This window comes from Orbicella faveolata, unplaced genomic scaffold, assembly GCF_042242905.1.
Source record: "Orbicella faveolata isolate gen_17 unplaced genomic scaffold, um_ofav_v1 contig_46, whole genome shotgun sequence".
Taxonomy (NCBI): domain Eukaryota; kingdom Metazoa; phylum Cnidaria; class Anthozoa; order Scleractinia; family Merulinidae; genus Orbicella; species Orbicella faveolata.
Genome location: NW_028301576.1, coordinates 8,560,001 through 8,576,329, shown reverse-complemented (window position 1 = coordinate 8,576,329; position 16,329 = coordinate 8,560,001). Strand labels below are relative to the sequence as shown.

Genomic DNA, 16,329 nt, shown 5'->3' with positions numbered 1-16,329 from the left:
AGTCGCGGAAAGATTGCGTTGTGTAACATTCGAGTGGTTTCCAGTGCTGAAGTCGTAAACATCGATGTTTTTCAATTGGGTAACTCAGCAATATTCGTGCGTGCGCGAGCGCACTTAGATTAGTTCCATAGCAGCATAACGAAGTCAGTCCCACGGACTTGTGTCAATTATTACAGTATATTTTATGAGTGCGATCATCATACGTTGATTAACATTAACATACACCTTTACCAAACTGAATAAGGTCGTATTTCTAATGGAATGGCGAACTAGAAGTAATGATGACGGCACCGTAGCACATTTGTAACTACGGTTTCGGTGGTAAATTTCCATGCGGTATTGCGGTTTTTTACGTTTTTTTAGGCGGTTTGGCGGTTTTCGGACCCCCCTTACGCCCCCCTCTTAAAAGACCATTGTGGCAAATAAAGTTCAAATAAAGATTGGTTGATTGAATTAAGCTGTCTGATGTAGATCTTGAGCACTTGACTTCGAGTTATTTGTGGATGATTTATCTATAATTTAGACTACGAACAGTCCTCTTTTGCTTAGTCCCTCGAGCGGGACCTTAAATAAACCGTGAGGAAAAAATGGTCGCGTGAAATCCTGGGTGCGAAACGTGCGTGTGCTTCTCGCCCCCAGGAGTTCGCACGGCCAATGTTTTTCTCGCGGTTTTCTTTCGCGTCACGCACGAGAGGGACTGCTCGCCGTCTAGTATAGCTAACCTTTCGTAGGCAAATCGTCATTCACTTTTGAGGTGCAGTCTTGCGTAGGAAATAAAACACATCCAGTGAATAACATCACACCGTATGGCGGACCATTTCTAACCTAAGATCCTGCCCCTCGTAGGTACGTAAGTTGCGATCGGCGTAAGTTTTGTCATCAGATACACGAATAGACTGCTGGTAGCTGGGTTTTCACTTAAGACGAGTGTTAAGTCATCGAGAATGCAAAAGGGCGGTATGACCGTGGTCGAGTAGGGAAGAAGGCGTGCCGCACCCATGCCTCGTCCCATTCTCCTTATTGTTGTTGTTGTTTCTTTAGGCTAAAGCGCCTCCCTCATTACCCTGCTGAATTTCGAGAGAAAAACACACTGCCAGCAGTAAATCTGTCACCTGAGCACGCTGCTGACCACCATAGCCGGATTAGCGAGCTATGGACAATTACGCTAACTAAAGGTTAATGGTTAAAGTATCTGTAAAGGAACATTGCACTAGTGCCTCGAACACAGGGTCTTTATAGTTCCTTCGTTGAGTTGTACAAATCGGAAGTGTTGGATCTAGGTTGTGAGCAGTCCCTCCATTTTTTGCGTTAAAAGTCGTTTAGCCGTCACGCTCTAAGGTAGAGCGACTGCACCACCGCGAGCAGCTGAACTGACCAGCTTCACGAGAAGATCAAGGTAAGAGAGTAAATCCCCCATATACGCCTTATACCTAAATTAATCCCTCTTAAGTTATGTTTAGGCCTGGTCCACGATATTACTGAACATGGCTGGAAGATGAACGTCTGCGTGACGCCCGTCTTTTCCCAAATTCATGTCCTACCTACCTTCAGAATTTCGAGCTTTCCACTCGAAGCTAGAGAAGAATATCCAGGCGATCAAAATATCTGTTTCAACAGTAGGGCGAACCCAAGATCGAAGAACTCCTCGATGGCTCCTACTTTCGATATGACTTCGTGCAGAACAACCCACTTCTTAAGCCGGGGTGTTTCTCGGTTCTGGACAAGTACCATCCAGATAGAGGCATTGAATGGAAAGGAATACTCTCCTGAGCTAACTGTCATTGTTACAGCTTCCAGCAACACTCCTTCCTTGCGTTCAGCAACGATTTGCACTCTCATCTTCGCACATACAGCCCGGAGGGGGGGGGGGGGGTACTCCCTTACATGGGCTATATAGGAATGTGCTGCCCCAAAGGGTAGGGTTTTTCAGTCGTTTTGCTCACAAATAGGGTATCGATTTTGGCCATTTTGGTTTTAAATAGGGTATGGTTTTAGCACTCTAGTCTTGAATTGGGTACGTTCCTTAGAAGAAGCTACTTTTTCATCACTATCAATCAGAACGTCAACAAAAGCCCTTCATAACTTAAACTTAGGGCAAATGCGCCAGCCGCAATGGTCATAAAGAGGGTATCGAATTTTTGGCCAGGTCATAAATAGGGTAGGAAAAATCGCAGATTTTGGTCATAAATAGGGTAAGGGTTTTGGACCGCACACCCCCACCCAACTTTTCTGGGAGTACCCCCCAGGACATACAGTATCCTACTACTGAAGCAAAACAGTGTTATTAACCAGGATGACATCACAAGTCAACTCATTCCATTCTCCTTTAATATTCCTTAGTCTTGGACATGGAAAAATCCAATTTTACGAGCTTTGAAAACTCATAGAAAATTGACAAAATGGCTACAGCGATAATTTTCCGTAGTGCTGAACAGGAAAACGAGATCTATATAAACGAAAAAGAACTAAGCAGTTACAGTCTGACCACAGAAGTCTGTCTGGATGTCTGTAATGTGGTTGGCTGATTATCAAATTTTGCTCCCAGCGTTTCACGTGAAGTAAGTTACCTATTTTCTTTTGATGGGGCTGGTCAAGTCGTGGATCAAATTTTGGCAAGATGTAGTACGGCAAAGCAAAAAAAACATGCAGTTCGGCGCGAGCAGAAGACAGACTTACATGTGGCCAGGAAAGATGAGGAAAGGAGCGACGTAAAGTGAGAGAGAGGGACACAGGAAGGCTTGGACAGAGGAATTCAGCGGGGTGGGGAGGGGAAGAAAAATGTGAAGGAATTGAAAACTGAACAAGTTATTAGTTTATTAATATTTCTGTACTCATTCCTTTTAAAAAGAGATGTTTTGACAGAAAAATAAAAATAAAAATGCAAAAAATCGTTGTCAAAATATCTTATCCTACACTTGTTTAATTTATTTAGCTTTGTTTAGACACCAGAGGTGCGAAGCAGAAACATAGACAGCATTTTTAATGTACACAATTTATATTTTGATCTACACTGTTCAGGGTTGCCACCCACCGGAGCAAAAGAATCCCTGACTTTTCCCTGACTTTTCACTCAGACTGTAAAGTCATTTTCACTGTCCCTGCATGATGACTATTCTCGCCGTGAATCAACAAAAATAAGGATGGCTCAGATAATGTTTAAAACAAAATTGCCTTGTGTACACAAAAACACCTAATAAAATAATTTGCGGCAACCTTAAGATAAAATTCCCTGACTTTTCATTGACTTTGAACAGGGATTTAGAAACTCCCTGACCTGATACAAAACTCCCTGACGTTTCCCTGACCTTGAATAAAATCTAATTTTTCTGCCTTTTCCCTGACCGTGGCAACCCTGTTGTTAATGCTATTCATGAATTTAAAACAGACATGAGAGAATGATTGGGGGTGGGGTGGTCTTTAACAAAGCTGAATTTTTGCATTTTCTATTAATTAATGTGATGTCAAGATTCCTGGAAAATATACACACTTCATGTAGTAATCACAATCAGTAGAGGGATTTATCGTGAGTTATGGGCCACAAAGAAATGCCAATCACAAATTCACAAAGATTTGCCTGCTCTCACCTCAAAAATAACCACCCCTAAAACCTACGTAGTTTACATTAGTGATATAATCATATAAACATAAATAATGACATAAGAAGGACATTATATCATTAAGTTTGCAGTGTGAACATCCTGACATGATGACATAAAAGCAACATAACAGCATCAACATACAACGTAATGACATAAAAGAAAAATAATTGATCTTTTCCTTATAATGCCAAACAAAAAACAAAAAAATATATATTTTTTTGTACTCACTCTGTTAGAAATTAAATGAACAAAAATAAGTTTAAAATAAAAAGAGTACATGTCCATGTCCACATTACCAACAAACGCAATAATGCTGTTATGTCATTATGCCGCTATGTTATGTCGCTAGTGTGAACCAGGCCTTACTACTCTCAATAAGCCCTACGTCATCTCTGAGCCATAATACGTATCATTATGAAATATCTTTGTTCACACTGGAATTGAACAGTTAGACCTCAGCAAAGATCGAATTATTACAAAGTCTGTAAGATACATAGAACCAAGTTTGTACAGTACTATCTGGAATGAACAAAATTCCAGCTTAAGCAAATATTGAGCACCCACTTTTTGTCTTTCAGATCTGTGTCAGCCGCATTGTCAACAGACACAACCAGAAGCCCATCACCCAGAGCCTCCATACGTACTATAACCTAGGGTCAACCCTTTACCGTGTCATTCTGTTTTTTACAATTAGCAGAGGTATCTCTTAGTTTCCCACGAAATATTTTGTTTCTCCAAATAAAAAAAAAGCAATTGAAAATAGTCGCCAAAGGGGATCCGCATCCCAGTCTTCGATGTGCAAAGAATGGTCTTAGCTCGGGTATCGTGTGAAAACTCCCACAAGAGCTGTTTCTAACAATAGAAAGATACGGGAAAGCGTTGGCTCAAAACTGACAGGGTTAGTATAGTAGATGGAGGCTCCGGGTAATGGGCTCCTGACGCAACAGACTTTTTTGATTTGCCACCAAAGTCATCCTCCTAACAGAGATAACTTCCATTATCTGGCTTGGTTGTTCAAAGCTGGGTTTATATAACCCAAGGTTAGTGCGAAATTTGAATTCAGATGTGAAAGCTTAAAATGCAAATTAAGTTTAATTTTTTTGTCCTCAATTTGATGATTGTTGCTCTAAAAAGAATAGAGAAAATTAACGGAGAAAAAAACCTAGATTAAAATGTAACTGCAGGTTAACGCTAATCAGCCTTCAAAAAACTGGGCACTGAGTTTTCAAACATTCAAGTAACTCTTTGTCTTACCGAAGAGAGAAGCCACAATTTGAACAATGACATTCCAGCTTTTTCTCAACCCAAGCTGTCATTTCTTTAGCAACGTCTCGTCGGCCCACCTCCTTACTCAATAGCATATCTCTTAGATACCCCAGAGATGGCCGGCAATCTTTCAGCAACCGTTCAGTAGGGCTTGATGCGGTTTCCAAATACCAAATATACTTCATGTCTTTTCTAAATACCCCTGCTAAGGAACGATAGTCACCTCCAAATTCTCTCTTGGGGTCCAGATTAATCTTGAGAACAGCGGTTAACAAATCTTGAAATTCATTTACGCTCTGCACTTCTCGATTCCAGATGCATTGGAATTCTTCGGATGGCCTTTCTTTGGACCATTTCTTTTCTTCAGCCTGAGCAGTTTCTGCATAAAGAAAAAAAGGTTAAAGGATTGTTGATTGTTTCTTTGCTGCGCGCATGAGACTCAAAGGTGAGTCTGCTCGCATGCTAACCCCAGTTTTATAAACCCATTGACACCCATTTTCACCCATGCCCATTTTCAGCCTGGATATGAGCCAAATTAGCTCCAGAATACTCAAAAAGACATTTGTAACACGAGAGCATGCCTTTCTTCCACTAGAATTTTTGGTTGGGCATGTGCAGAAATTAACATTTCAAGATTGGACGAGCAAGTGACCTACGTCTAAGGCTTTTCATTTTTTTAAAATTTTTTACGCCTTTCCTTTTTCTCCTTTCCTTATTTTTTTGGCTGCAGTGGTTAACCTTCTACTGGGCTTGCTTTTAGTTTATGAATTCCCAAGAAAGCATCATCGTGACAGGCAATTCTGATCTTGCCACAGAGTAGCCAAGTGTAGTCGAGGGAAATTTTGCTACGAGATTTTCACTCAAATTCGTGCATATTTCAGGGTCATTTGATCCAGTCACTCTGATCAGGGTGTCATTGGAAAGATCTTTTCCTCCTGCAGAACTTGAAAATACGTAATGCTACATTTGGTGAAAAGTGATGAGGTCAGAAGTGGAACAAAGGCCAACATTCGTCACGGCTGGTTACAGCCGGCACATGCCTCAATGGGTTAATGAGATCCCCTTTACGGAGAACACAATCTAGAAACTCAAACTTAAAGATACAATGATAAATCAAATAAATGTTGCAACTGAAATTGACTGCAAAACAGATCAACAGAGATGGTAATCCTTTAGCAATATTCTATGCTATTATAAAAGAGTAACTTTTCCAGGTGCAATTAGAATCGATATTTTGAAACCAATCCCAAGAGACAGAAATGAAAAAGATGTGGTGCATACATGTACGTTGGTGATATAAACAGAAGAAGCTTATTGGAAATATGTTGTTAATAACCTCCAATATGGCAGCGATCGTGTCACTTGAAAGCCAGAAATAGTCAATGCTGCTTATTTTGTTGCCACTTCTTTTCATGGGACTTAATTTTCACGACTTTTGTCTTAATAAAATTGCAAATTCAAATATGAAATGTAATCTCTTGCCACACGCCATATGCTAAGTTTGCTTGCAAAAGTATTCCTATTTCTCCAGAAATGGAAAATTCCCATTGAGCTAAAAGGCAATTTACATGTCACCACTGTGTCATTTAGAATCCACCATACCCACAGCATGTGATTTGAAGTGGTTGTCTTCACTTCACATAGAGCCGCTTTGCATAATGTGACTTTAATGTTATACCATCGATCTTCACATGAAATCGTCATGAAAACAAGCACATTTCTACAGTGGAATCTTCTGATTTCGAGCACTAATACCCTAGTCATGTTATTTAATCATGAAACGTTTTCCAAACTCTACGTGATTATTTCATGATCTGTTCTGCAAGCAGTAAATGCAAGATCGCACAGGAGGTCTATTACTTTTTGTCTTCCGTAAGAGCAAGTTCAGCTTCTTTCTGGCAAATTGATTTTCCATCAAAATAAGGCGCTTTCCCAAACCGATAGAAAAAAACAGCTAGTTAATAGCCTACAGAAGTCAGATGGTTCTGATTCCCCCTCTCATTTGCATTTTTGCAGAGTTAAAACAATTCCCAGCACATGCTGTGACACTGTATAGCTGTTCTTTTGAATTTGGATCCTTTCAGATGATGCTTGATTTGATATTTTAGGGAGCAAGGGTGAAGGTGATATTGACTAGGTGATGACTTAAGGGAGGGGACTAAAAAGCACCCTAAGTCCACAGACCTTTATTTTTTACTTTGGGCCAGTTTCGAGGGTGCTCTCTCACTCTGAAAAATAACTCATAGCAAATAAATATCTAGACCCTTGGGATTCTCCCAAGCTAAGTACTTACAGATTGAAATTGGATGCATGTAACTGAAGCAGAATTTTGATTTTGATGAAGTAAGTACCAAGCAAGTCCTAAGTTTTAACCAAGCTTAAGGTCATGAGACCTTTTGTTTTTTCCCAGTCAGTCTTTTCATAGTTTTTACCTTGTATTGATGTCTCTGACAGTATTTTGGACAGAGTTGCAGTAGATGCTCTTGTAGGAATCTCACTCGCTGTGAAACAAGGTGATTTCTCAATAATTACGAACTTACATGTACATGTTAACTACAGTGTACAGTACGATAAAGAATAATTATGTTACTGTACTACACATATCACCACAGGTGGCCCAAGCCCAAGTATTGTGTGAAAGTCTGTTTTTTGTTTTTGCTTTTCTTGTTGTTGTCTGTTTGTTTACTTTGCTGATTTGAGGCAATTCTAGCTATAATCGTAACAAAATTTTGATTATGATTAGTTCCCTGCACGCCATTTGTTACATATTTGGCACAATCATGTGGGTGTCCAATTACAGATATCCAGTTTAAACTTTTTGTAATTGCATACCTGTAATAGGATATCCACGTGATTAGCACATCAATTATGCACACTCTAATGGCCTCCTTCTTAATGTTTCCCGATCATGTATACTTAAGGCAGCTGTCGGCCGACACTAGGTCGATACTATCGGTCGATATGGCGACTGAGTGTCGGTCGATGAATCCGCTGATATGTTGACCGTGAGTCGGCCGAGTGTCAGTTGGTAGACCGTTGGTCGACACTATCAGTCAACAGTTGGTCGGTATGTCCGTCAACACTCAGCCGACATCTCGACCATTACATTGCGATCAACAGTCGGTCGCATGCTGGTTGACTGTTGGTAATGAAAGTCACGATGAAAGTAACGACCCCCCGAAAGTAACGATCCCTGAAAATAACGAGCCCCAGAGGCTGCTTATTCGGAGGCAGGGCTCGTTATGTTGGTACTCCTCTATTTATCGCCATTTTAGACCTTAGCCCTTTTGCACTATTTAACAGTGTGACGAGAAAAAAAAAAAACGTAAGCTGAAAAAAAAAACAGTCTTTGACATGGACGAATGTTGCTGGCATGAAATAGACAACAGCCACTGAAAGATCCTTTCAAAGGGCTAGAGAGCTTAGGCTAGGGCTCGAGGTGAGGGTTATCAGCTGAAACCGAAGGCTGAGGTTGATAACCCTTACGAAGATCTTGATTATTCTGGATATCACAAAAACTGAATCTAACAACGGTTTTACTATACATTGAATGAAAAAAAAAATGGAAGTCGTGTTTTTACTTCTTCACTGACGACAAGAAACACAAAGCGTACGAACTTGACACGATTACCATTAGAAATCATGAACCGCGGTCATACGTGACATGATTAAACGTGACCTTGAATGCCCTTGTCAAGATTATTGTATAATCTGCAGCTAGATGACGTCACAGGCACTGATTTTGAAAATCAGTAAAGAGATAGTGAGTTCAATGTATAATGACTGCCTTACATGTAATTGTACTCCACTTGGTCCAATTACTATTAAAAATTGCCTCAACTTAGCAAATTAAGTAAACAAGCAACACAGAATACATTCCGAAAATAAGTTAACTAATACGTCTTCCCATGCAAACTCTTACATTTTCACTGTGACCACTCTCTTGCAAGAAGATCATTGCTTATGTACTGTAATCAAACTGAGTGATCTGTAACATTTGCAGTTCATATTATTTACATGTAGTAAAGTATATTATATTTTTTCTATCTACTCATAATCAGCTTGTTTAGTTTTCTTACTATTCTGAGTTATGTAGTTTTTTCCTAATCAAGTTAATAGTTTTGATAATGTTTTATCTTTTTGGAAATCTGGCAAATTAAAAACAATGGTTGGTTGTTGTGTTTTGAATTACATGTAGCCTAAAAAAAGCAATAAACGAAGAACCCAAACAATGGCCTTGCACCTAAAAGCAATTGAGGTACAGATAATAGAGAATGAATAAAAAAAGGAAATCTCAAGTGGTGCCAATCAACATAGAAACTGCGTGACTCTATGCATGTCATGTACTGTACCTTGTGGTGTGTCATTTTCTTCAGGGCGTCGTCTAGCTGCTGATAAAGAGGCGTCTCCGGGAACATCATTTGCAAACCTAGATTCTGCTCAAGCAAAGGATACTAGTTCAGTTAATATGTACGTAATTCGTTTGGTAAAATTACTCGAGTATACAGTACTGTAGGGGAATCCTTGATTACAATAATATTATTTGTTTCATTAACATAAGCAATTCAGTTTCTGATCAAGCTGCAAAAAACTCAATTCTGAATATTGCAAGGGCATACATGTAGCATCTGCTGCAAAGAATTTGAGCCCGATGTATTGAATACTTTTTGTGTGACGCGTGTTTAAAAACTCAAAATTTTACAAAGAAAGTATGAGCTCATTGGTGCTTTTGCCAACCAGATAATTTGCACTTTTTTTTGAAAAGCATTTTGTTCACAAGTGACTATTACACCCACGGAACTGAAAATTTCACCATGCAAAGAGTTTCACTAAGCTTAGCTCTTTAACTGTTTGGAGTCAATTCACATCCAACATGCCTTCTCTACGCAAATCTTTGAAATTTCACATCTCAAAAAAAATTAACCAGGGCTAAGATTAATCTCTTAAATGCTAATTTTTTTTCTCTGTAGCTTAAACGTGCCTGAGATTTGACTTTAAAAATTTCACAGTAACACATATAACATGGCTCCAAAGCAATGCATGACCAGCAGTTGCTTAGATTGATTGCTCAAGTAAGCAATATTAAAGTAATAGGAAGTAATATTACTTCCTCCAAGAAAAGTGAAACTGAGCCAAAAAAAACAATCAGATATGGTGCATGGCTTCAGGATGCAAGAGAAAATCAGTTTTTCAGCTTGCCCTTTGGACAAGCTACAAGTACAACATACTAGACAAACAGTCATTTTCACAGGACTGAAAAAAAATCCCACTAGCACACATTAAAAGTTTGAATTTACTCAAATTTCATTTCCAAAACTTCAATTTCTGGATGGGAAATAATCCATTAGCCTAACTGCAAAATCCACTAGCTCCAGAGCTGGGCTATTAGATAGGACTTCCTTTGTTCGCTACAGTATAACCTTTCTGTTCAGCTACGCTGGTCATTGTTTTACGTGTAAATTTACATACATATTTTGAAGATGATTTCCAGTCCATACGGCGCAGTCTCAGCACCCTAATGTTCATAAACAAATTTATAAGTTTCAATCAATGAAATGCAAATCAATGTTATTCATCACAAACCACATACATGTACCTTATCTCTGAGGCCTTTCAAATTATTTTTCCAACAGCCTCATTGATTTTTACAGCTAAGAAGTTGTTTCATTAAGTGTTATGAGGAAGAATGAAGCATAGAGCTTTTACCACTTTGCATCCATAATGGCAGTTGTTTTGAAACTTTAAAATTTACTTCATGTAAGTAATTGCAAAATGTTTACATTTTGTGATGTCTAACATGAAACAAAACAAAAAATGCAAACAAACTCTCCAGAGTGTGCAGTATGGTCTGGAAATCATCTTTAATTTGGCACCTCAGTTCACAAATATTACTCAAGTGTGCAAAAAGATTGATAGACACCAGTTTACTTGGAGAATAGAAAAAGCCATACTTATAAGACAGAAATCTGTGAGTGTGTAGACATCACATAGACTACTTTGTTTGTGTATTTCATTTTTGACCAAATTTTTGTTGGTAACAGCCTGGATGAGGTGATAGGTACAGTGCTGATGAGTTGTATGATACCAAAATGTACATTATGTAGTTCCAGAAAATATCCATACCCCCCCTCCATGGAAGAATTTTTCCTACGATCCCCCTCCCCTCTGAATTTTCCAAAATCGGCTCACAAAATGGACCCCCCCTAACCTCCGAAAATTCCATTTTTGTTGCACACCCCCTGGAGATATTATCATTCCTTGTGGAAACCAAAAATAAGCAACTTCTTTTAGTGCAAGATACCGAATTTTGATCCTTACCTTTTTTTCCGAAAAGTTTGGTGGATACTGTGACCAACACATCACCAGAAGGTACGTTGACTACCCCAAGGATGAACATCGCAGAATTTGCGATATGAAAATTATAGATTTAATAGTACATACTGTCAATTCTGCTTCATAATTTTGATAAAACAGCAGTTACTAAAAACGTTCATTTCCAAGACCATTGAGAGAGAAATGCTGAAAAAGAAAAGGCTTTCCACTGCACCAGTTTAAAGCACAACAATACAATCAAAACAACATAACTTTCAGTGCATGTTTTGTATCAAATTTCGGCAGATCAAATCGTTGTAAGTATATATCTGAAAGATTCAATTTTATTTGGAAGCTGGAAAATGAGAACTTTCCTGGCCTTTAACAAATATCTTACTGTTTTTAACGTTTCCAATGAGTTAAGTTTTCTTAGCCATTCTTTTGCCTCCCAGCTGCGCTGTTATTTGGGTTGTCATGTTGCAGTGCCAAATATTTTTCTTAGGCCCAGTTCAGACGCCAAACTTTTCATGAGCCGAACTTAATTCAAATTTGGACTGACCCAAATTATCAAAAGTATGCCTGTTGACTCAGACGTCGAGCTTAATTCACCGAACTTAATTCAGTTTGAACCAAAACACATCGAAACATCAGAGGTTTTCAGGCAAGGTGTATGCATTAGGTTCGCCACATGAAAAGTTTGACGTCTGAATCAAAGCCGTTTCAAAGCTGAAATTCCCGCCTGAACTAGGCAGGAAGAACGGCTGAGCCGTTCCAAATTCAAATAGCTGTCTTTAACTGATTCAGACGCCAAACTTTTCATGTACTTAATCCAACGTACTAGGTTCAGCTCATGAAAAGTTCGGCATCTGAACTGGGCCTTAGGCCCAATTTAAATGTCGCATTTTACATGTGCCGAATCAAATACTAATTCTAGTTGACTTGAATTAATAATTTTGGTTGATTTGATTTAAACGTCGCATTTTTTGTCGCATAAAATTGCTGAGCGCTAGCGACGTGTTCATTCCCAGCTGACTCCGCTACAAGTTTCCCACCAAAGCGGCTGACAATGATAAGGAGCACATTTTGCGTTAAGATCATTCATACCTTCCAAACACCATTCTAGCAAACAAAATGGGGCAATTTATAATGCAGATGGAAGTGCATTACCTCTTAAACTCTGATTTTCGTTTCACTCTCCTGGTCAAATTCAAGTTCATAGACTTCATTCTCCATCTTCTACATAACTTTGCTGAAAGGAAGTAAGAACCACCTCACACACTATTATCCTCAAGAGTTGCCATATTGCTTTCCTACTCTGCATGTCATGTAGCACAGAGCGGTATTTGCTCAAAGGCCCAAACTTAAGCGTTTTTAAAATTGGTTTTGCATAACTACATTACACGATCGGAGTGAAGCAAGAACCACACATACTGGCATTCTCAACAGCCTTCCTTCTATGTGATACTACTCCTGCTGCAACCGTCGCGAAAAATTCCCTTCAGCTTGCTGTGCGCATGTCATGCAGCACAAAACTATGGAGTTATGGGTAAAATATAATTTAACATAATTTATGAATTAGATTCAGCACATGTAAAATGCGTTGTCTAAATCAACTGTCGAACTTCAGTCGTATATTTGACTGCATCAGTCAAATATTCAACTGAACTCACATTTCATTGAAATATGTCGCATTTAATTGATTTAAACATCGCATTTTACATGCACTTAATTCAGCAATTAGATTCGGTGCATGTAAATTGCGACATTTAAACTGGGCCTAACGCAACCCTTTGCTCTTGATCTTGTTCTACAAGTTGCATGAGCGACGAGAAAAATAATTCTTCAATTTGCCGACAGCTTAAAAATGCGACAAAATCTTCCAGCTGAAACGATACAGATAGTAGTGACAGAAGTACCTGGTCAAGTGCGACAGACATATTTTCAATCAGTCACGATTAACTCGTCTACTTTACACCACATGCGCTTCGGTCACCAGCCGCTACTCGGGAAAATGATGGGACTCTAGTGGCGACAAAATATCGAGCCTAACCAGCACAAGAATTTTCATTTTGTGATTTAAATCAGCAAGATTTATTTTTTTGCATTTGCAACTCGAGTAGCAAAATGCAAACAACGAAACTTTGCGTACAACTGTATGAAAATTGAGACCGGTCTGGAAAAAACAAATCATTGAGACAACCCCCCTCCCCCCTCCAGAAATTCCTGGGTCTTTGAGCCCCCCCACCCCCCAGAATTTCCAATCCCTTCCGTCGGGGGGGTATGGATATTTTCTGGAACTACACATTACAAGAAATAAAGGCAACTATCAATCAGGCAGAGATATCATCCAAACATCTAAAATGAACTTGTTTCTTGTCTACCTGGTGAAGGATTATTTCCTTCTGCATTGCATTGTTCCCACACTGGTGGAGAGGTTGATGGTGTAGATTCACGTCGAATAGCAGGTGAGTCTGTAACATCAAATGCAGGTTCATCTGTCTGTCCAACTCTAAGATCTGTTTTAAGTTGAATCACATATTATTATTATTATTATTATTATTATTATTATTATTACTACCACCACTACTACTACTACTATTATTATTATTATTATTATTATTATGATTTTTACTATTATTATTATATAAATTTTAACAATGTGACCAAGATCAATTCATCACCAATTAATGCTGCTGTCTATGCCAGATAATCTGGGAGTCACCCAGTCTCCTGTACAGGTCAATGAATCTCCAAGATAAGAAGGAAAGTTTCAGACTAGGTTTACATTAGGGGAGATATTTCCAGTTTCCTAAATGTTTCCAGATTCATCAATTTTAGAGTATTCAGATTCCTGGGCATTTATACTGAAAAGATAGTCCAATTCCTAACAGTTAACACACGACAACAACTCCGGGCCTGGAAAATTCATGATGGAATGGTTAATAAGCTATTTGTTGCCTTGAAAATGAGAAACAAAATGCCACCAAAAAGGTGGCTAGGGGTAGGTTGAGACAATCTGAAGTTTTCTTTCCACTTGCTGACCACACTATTGTTGCCCATCATGATGTCCCGCCAGGCATTTGATCTGGTTTTAAACAAAAAAGTCAAGGTTTTGGATTGAGCCATCATCATCGTCTCCGATAAAGTGTGGAGGATGTCAACATTGCAAAGGCAGATAATTTTGGTTTCTGAGGAATATGGCATTACCCATTATTATAAAAGTGATTCCTGGACCTGTAACAGAATGAGGCAGCCAGCAAGCTCCATCAATAGTCATCAGTGACTATTTTGATTCTACCACAAACTCACAAGATTCACGAGAGCTCTAGTCATCTACATGACAACTCCCTGGAGTCAAAAGTTTTCAGATTCAAAGTTCCCACTTTAGATTCCAGATTCAAAATTGCCGGAGACATGACCAAACCGGGGACTTCATTATTTTGCATTCATCCACTTGTGTGTAAAAGGCAAAATCAATCTAGTACTAAAACATTCCGGATTTATCATGAATCTGGAAAAATTTCCTCTACTAGTGTAAACCTAGTCTTACATGTAAAGTACATATTTTCATGCTTATTTTGGATGATATGGGACATTTTGGCCACCTATTTCTAGTAACTGTCAAGAACAATATCTCACAAGTGAGCTGTGCTCACTCGTGAGATATTGTTCTTGCCACGAGAACATAAAATTCATATCTTCGAGCTAACATGTAATGTTCTTTTTATTTTATAGGCATCCTAATGACGACGTTTTAGACGATTTTCCAAAGATTTTTGACCACTTTCCGAAGATGTCCGAATATTCTCCAAAACACGAATGTTGCCGAACATTTCCCGAAAATTTCCAAAGAATACCGAAGATTGCCGAAGATTGCCGAAGATTGCCAAAGATTGCCGAATACTTTCGGGGAAGACCTAAAGATATTTCAATGATACACCAACGAGTTTAAGTACAATTTAAGAGACAAACTTGATATCAGTGAATTCATCAATATTTCACTAGTGAGGATATGGAAAATACGCCACTCGAGTCCCGGATGTGGTTTCGTATGAATTTTACGAGTGGTGTATTTTCCAGTAAAACACTCGAGTCTATATAAAAATCCCCATCCCATGCAATATGGCACAAGTCTAAATGCCCCGCAGCTGTCTAGAGTATCATGATTAAAATGCACATAAGCTTACATGTTCATCCTTACCTTCGATATCAAGGGAGCTTTCATTGAAGAACATCAAATAGAGGTCTCCATCTGAACTACAATCCACGACACCTATTACGGAACGATCTTCATCTTGAGCTGAAACGACTGGGGATCCCCTACAAGCACTTGTGACAAGGTCCCCCTTTGGATCCACTTTCGTCAATTCGTGCGTTTTCTGTTCTTCATTGAATTCCCAAGTCAACGTTTTGAAGGAGTTTCCAAAGAACGTATATGACAGACACTTGGACTGAATTGGTCTCTCCCTTGTTTCACGCAGCTTGTTTCTGTTCACCAATTTCAAGGAGTATTTCGGGGTCGTCTGAAGCGGGATAAAGCAGAACTTTTCCACGTAACGAGGCTCTAAGGTATTCTCATCATCGTCATCGCGAGCACAAAAACGTGTGGAACTTAACTTGCCGCCATGTTCTGCCGCATTCCGAGAAGTCACCAAAACAACCCGAGTTGAACCTTCTGCTTTCACCGCACAAGCTGTTCCTTTCCTTACCGGAATAGGGCGCGGACCTTTGGAGACATCTATTGAGAAAATCGAGTTTCGCAAGTTCTCTTCAAGGTTTTGAGCTGCCATAGTTCTTACCCGGAAATAGGCTCTTTGCAGGACTTGATCACGTGCTTGGATACCACATAGCAACGCACTGCTAGGGAGCAAGCAAACCGGCATCACGCTCATGTGGTGTTCAACTCAAGCGAGCTCAAGCGAAACGAACTTTGACTTTTTAGTCGAAAACAGCCCAAAACACTTGTAGTTTAAGGACGCCAATCGAGAACTATTGTTACTTTTGTTTCATTGAGCTTCAATTGCTGGTTTTCAGTGTCACGCAGTTAAAAATAGATCAAAATAAAAGTCAAAACCGGTCAATAGATAAAGTCTAGAATCTGGAAAATGAACGAAGGTAAATATGCAAAGACTGTCGCCAAAATTCTGGTCAC

The 16,329-nt window shown here is 39.1% G+C and overlaps 1 protein-coding gene across 1 annotated transcript; it reads right to left on the bottom strand.

Moving 5' to 3' along the window:
* Positions 1–2,789: 2,789 nt before the first annotated feature.
* On the bottom strand, positions 2,790–16,142 carry LOC149098242 (uncharacterized). Its single transcript, XM_089277734.1, has 5 exons — positions 15,379–16,142; positions 13,559–13,693; positions 9,218–9,301; positions 7,298–7,366; positions 2,790–5,244 (listed from the first exon to the last, which is right to left on the bottom strand). The coding sequence occupies exons 1-5, from the start codon at positions 16,067–16,069 to the stop codon at positions 4,850–4,852; spliced, it is 1,374 nt and encodes a 457-aa protein (XP_089133860.1). The 5' UTR covers positions 16,070–16,142; the 3' UTR covers positions 2,790–4,849.
* Between the last annotated feature and the right edge of the window lie 187 nt (positions 16,143–16,329).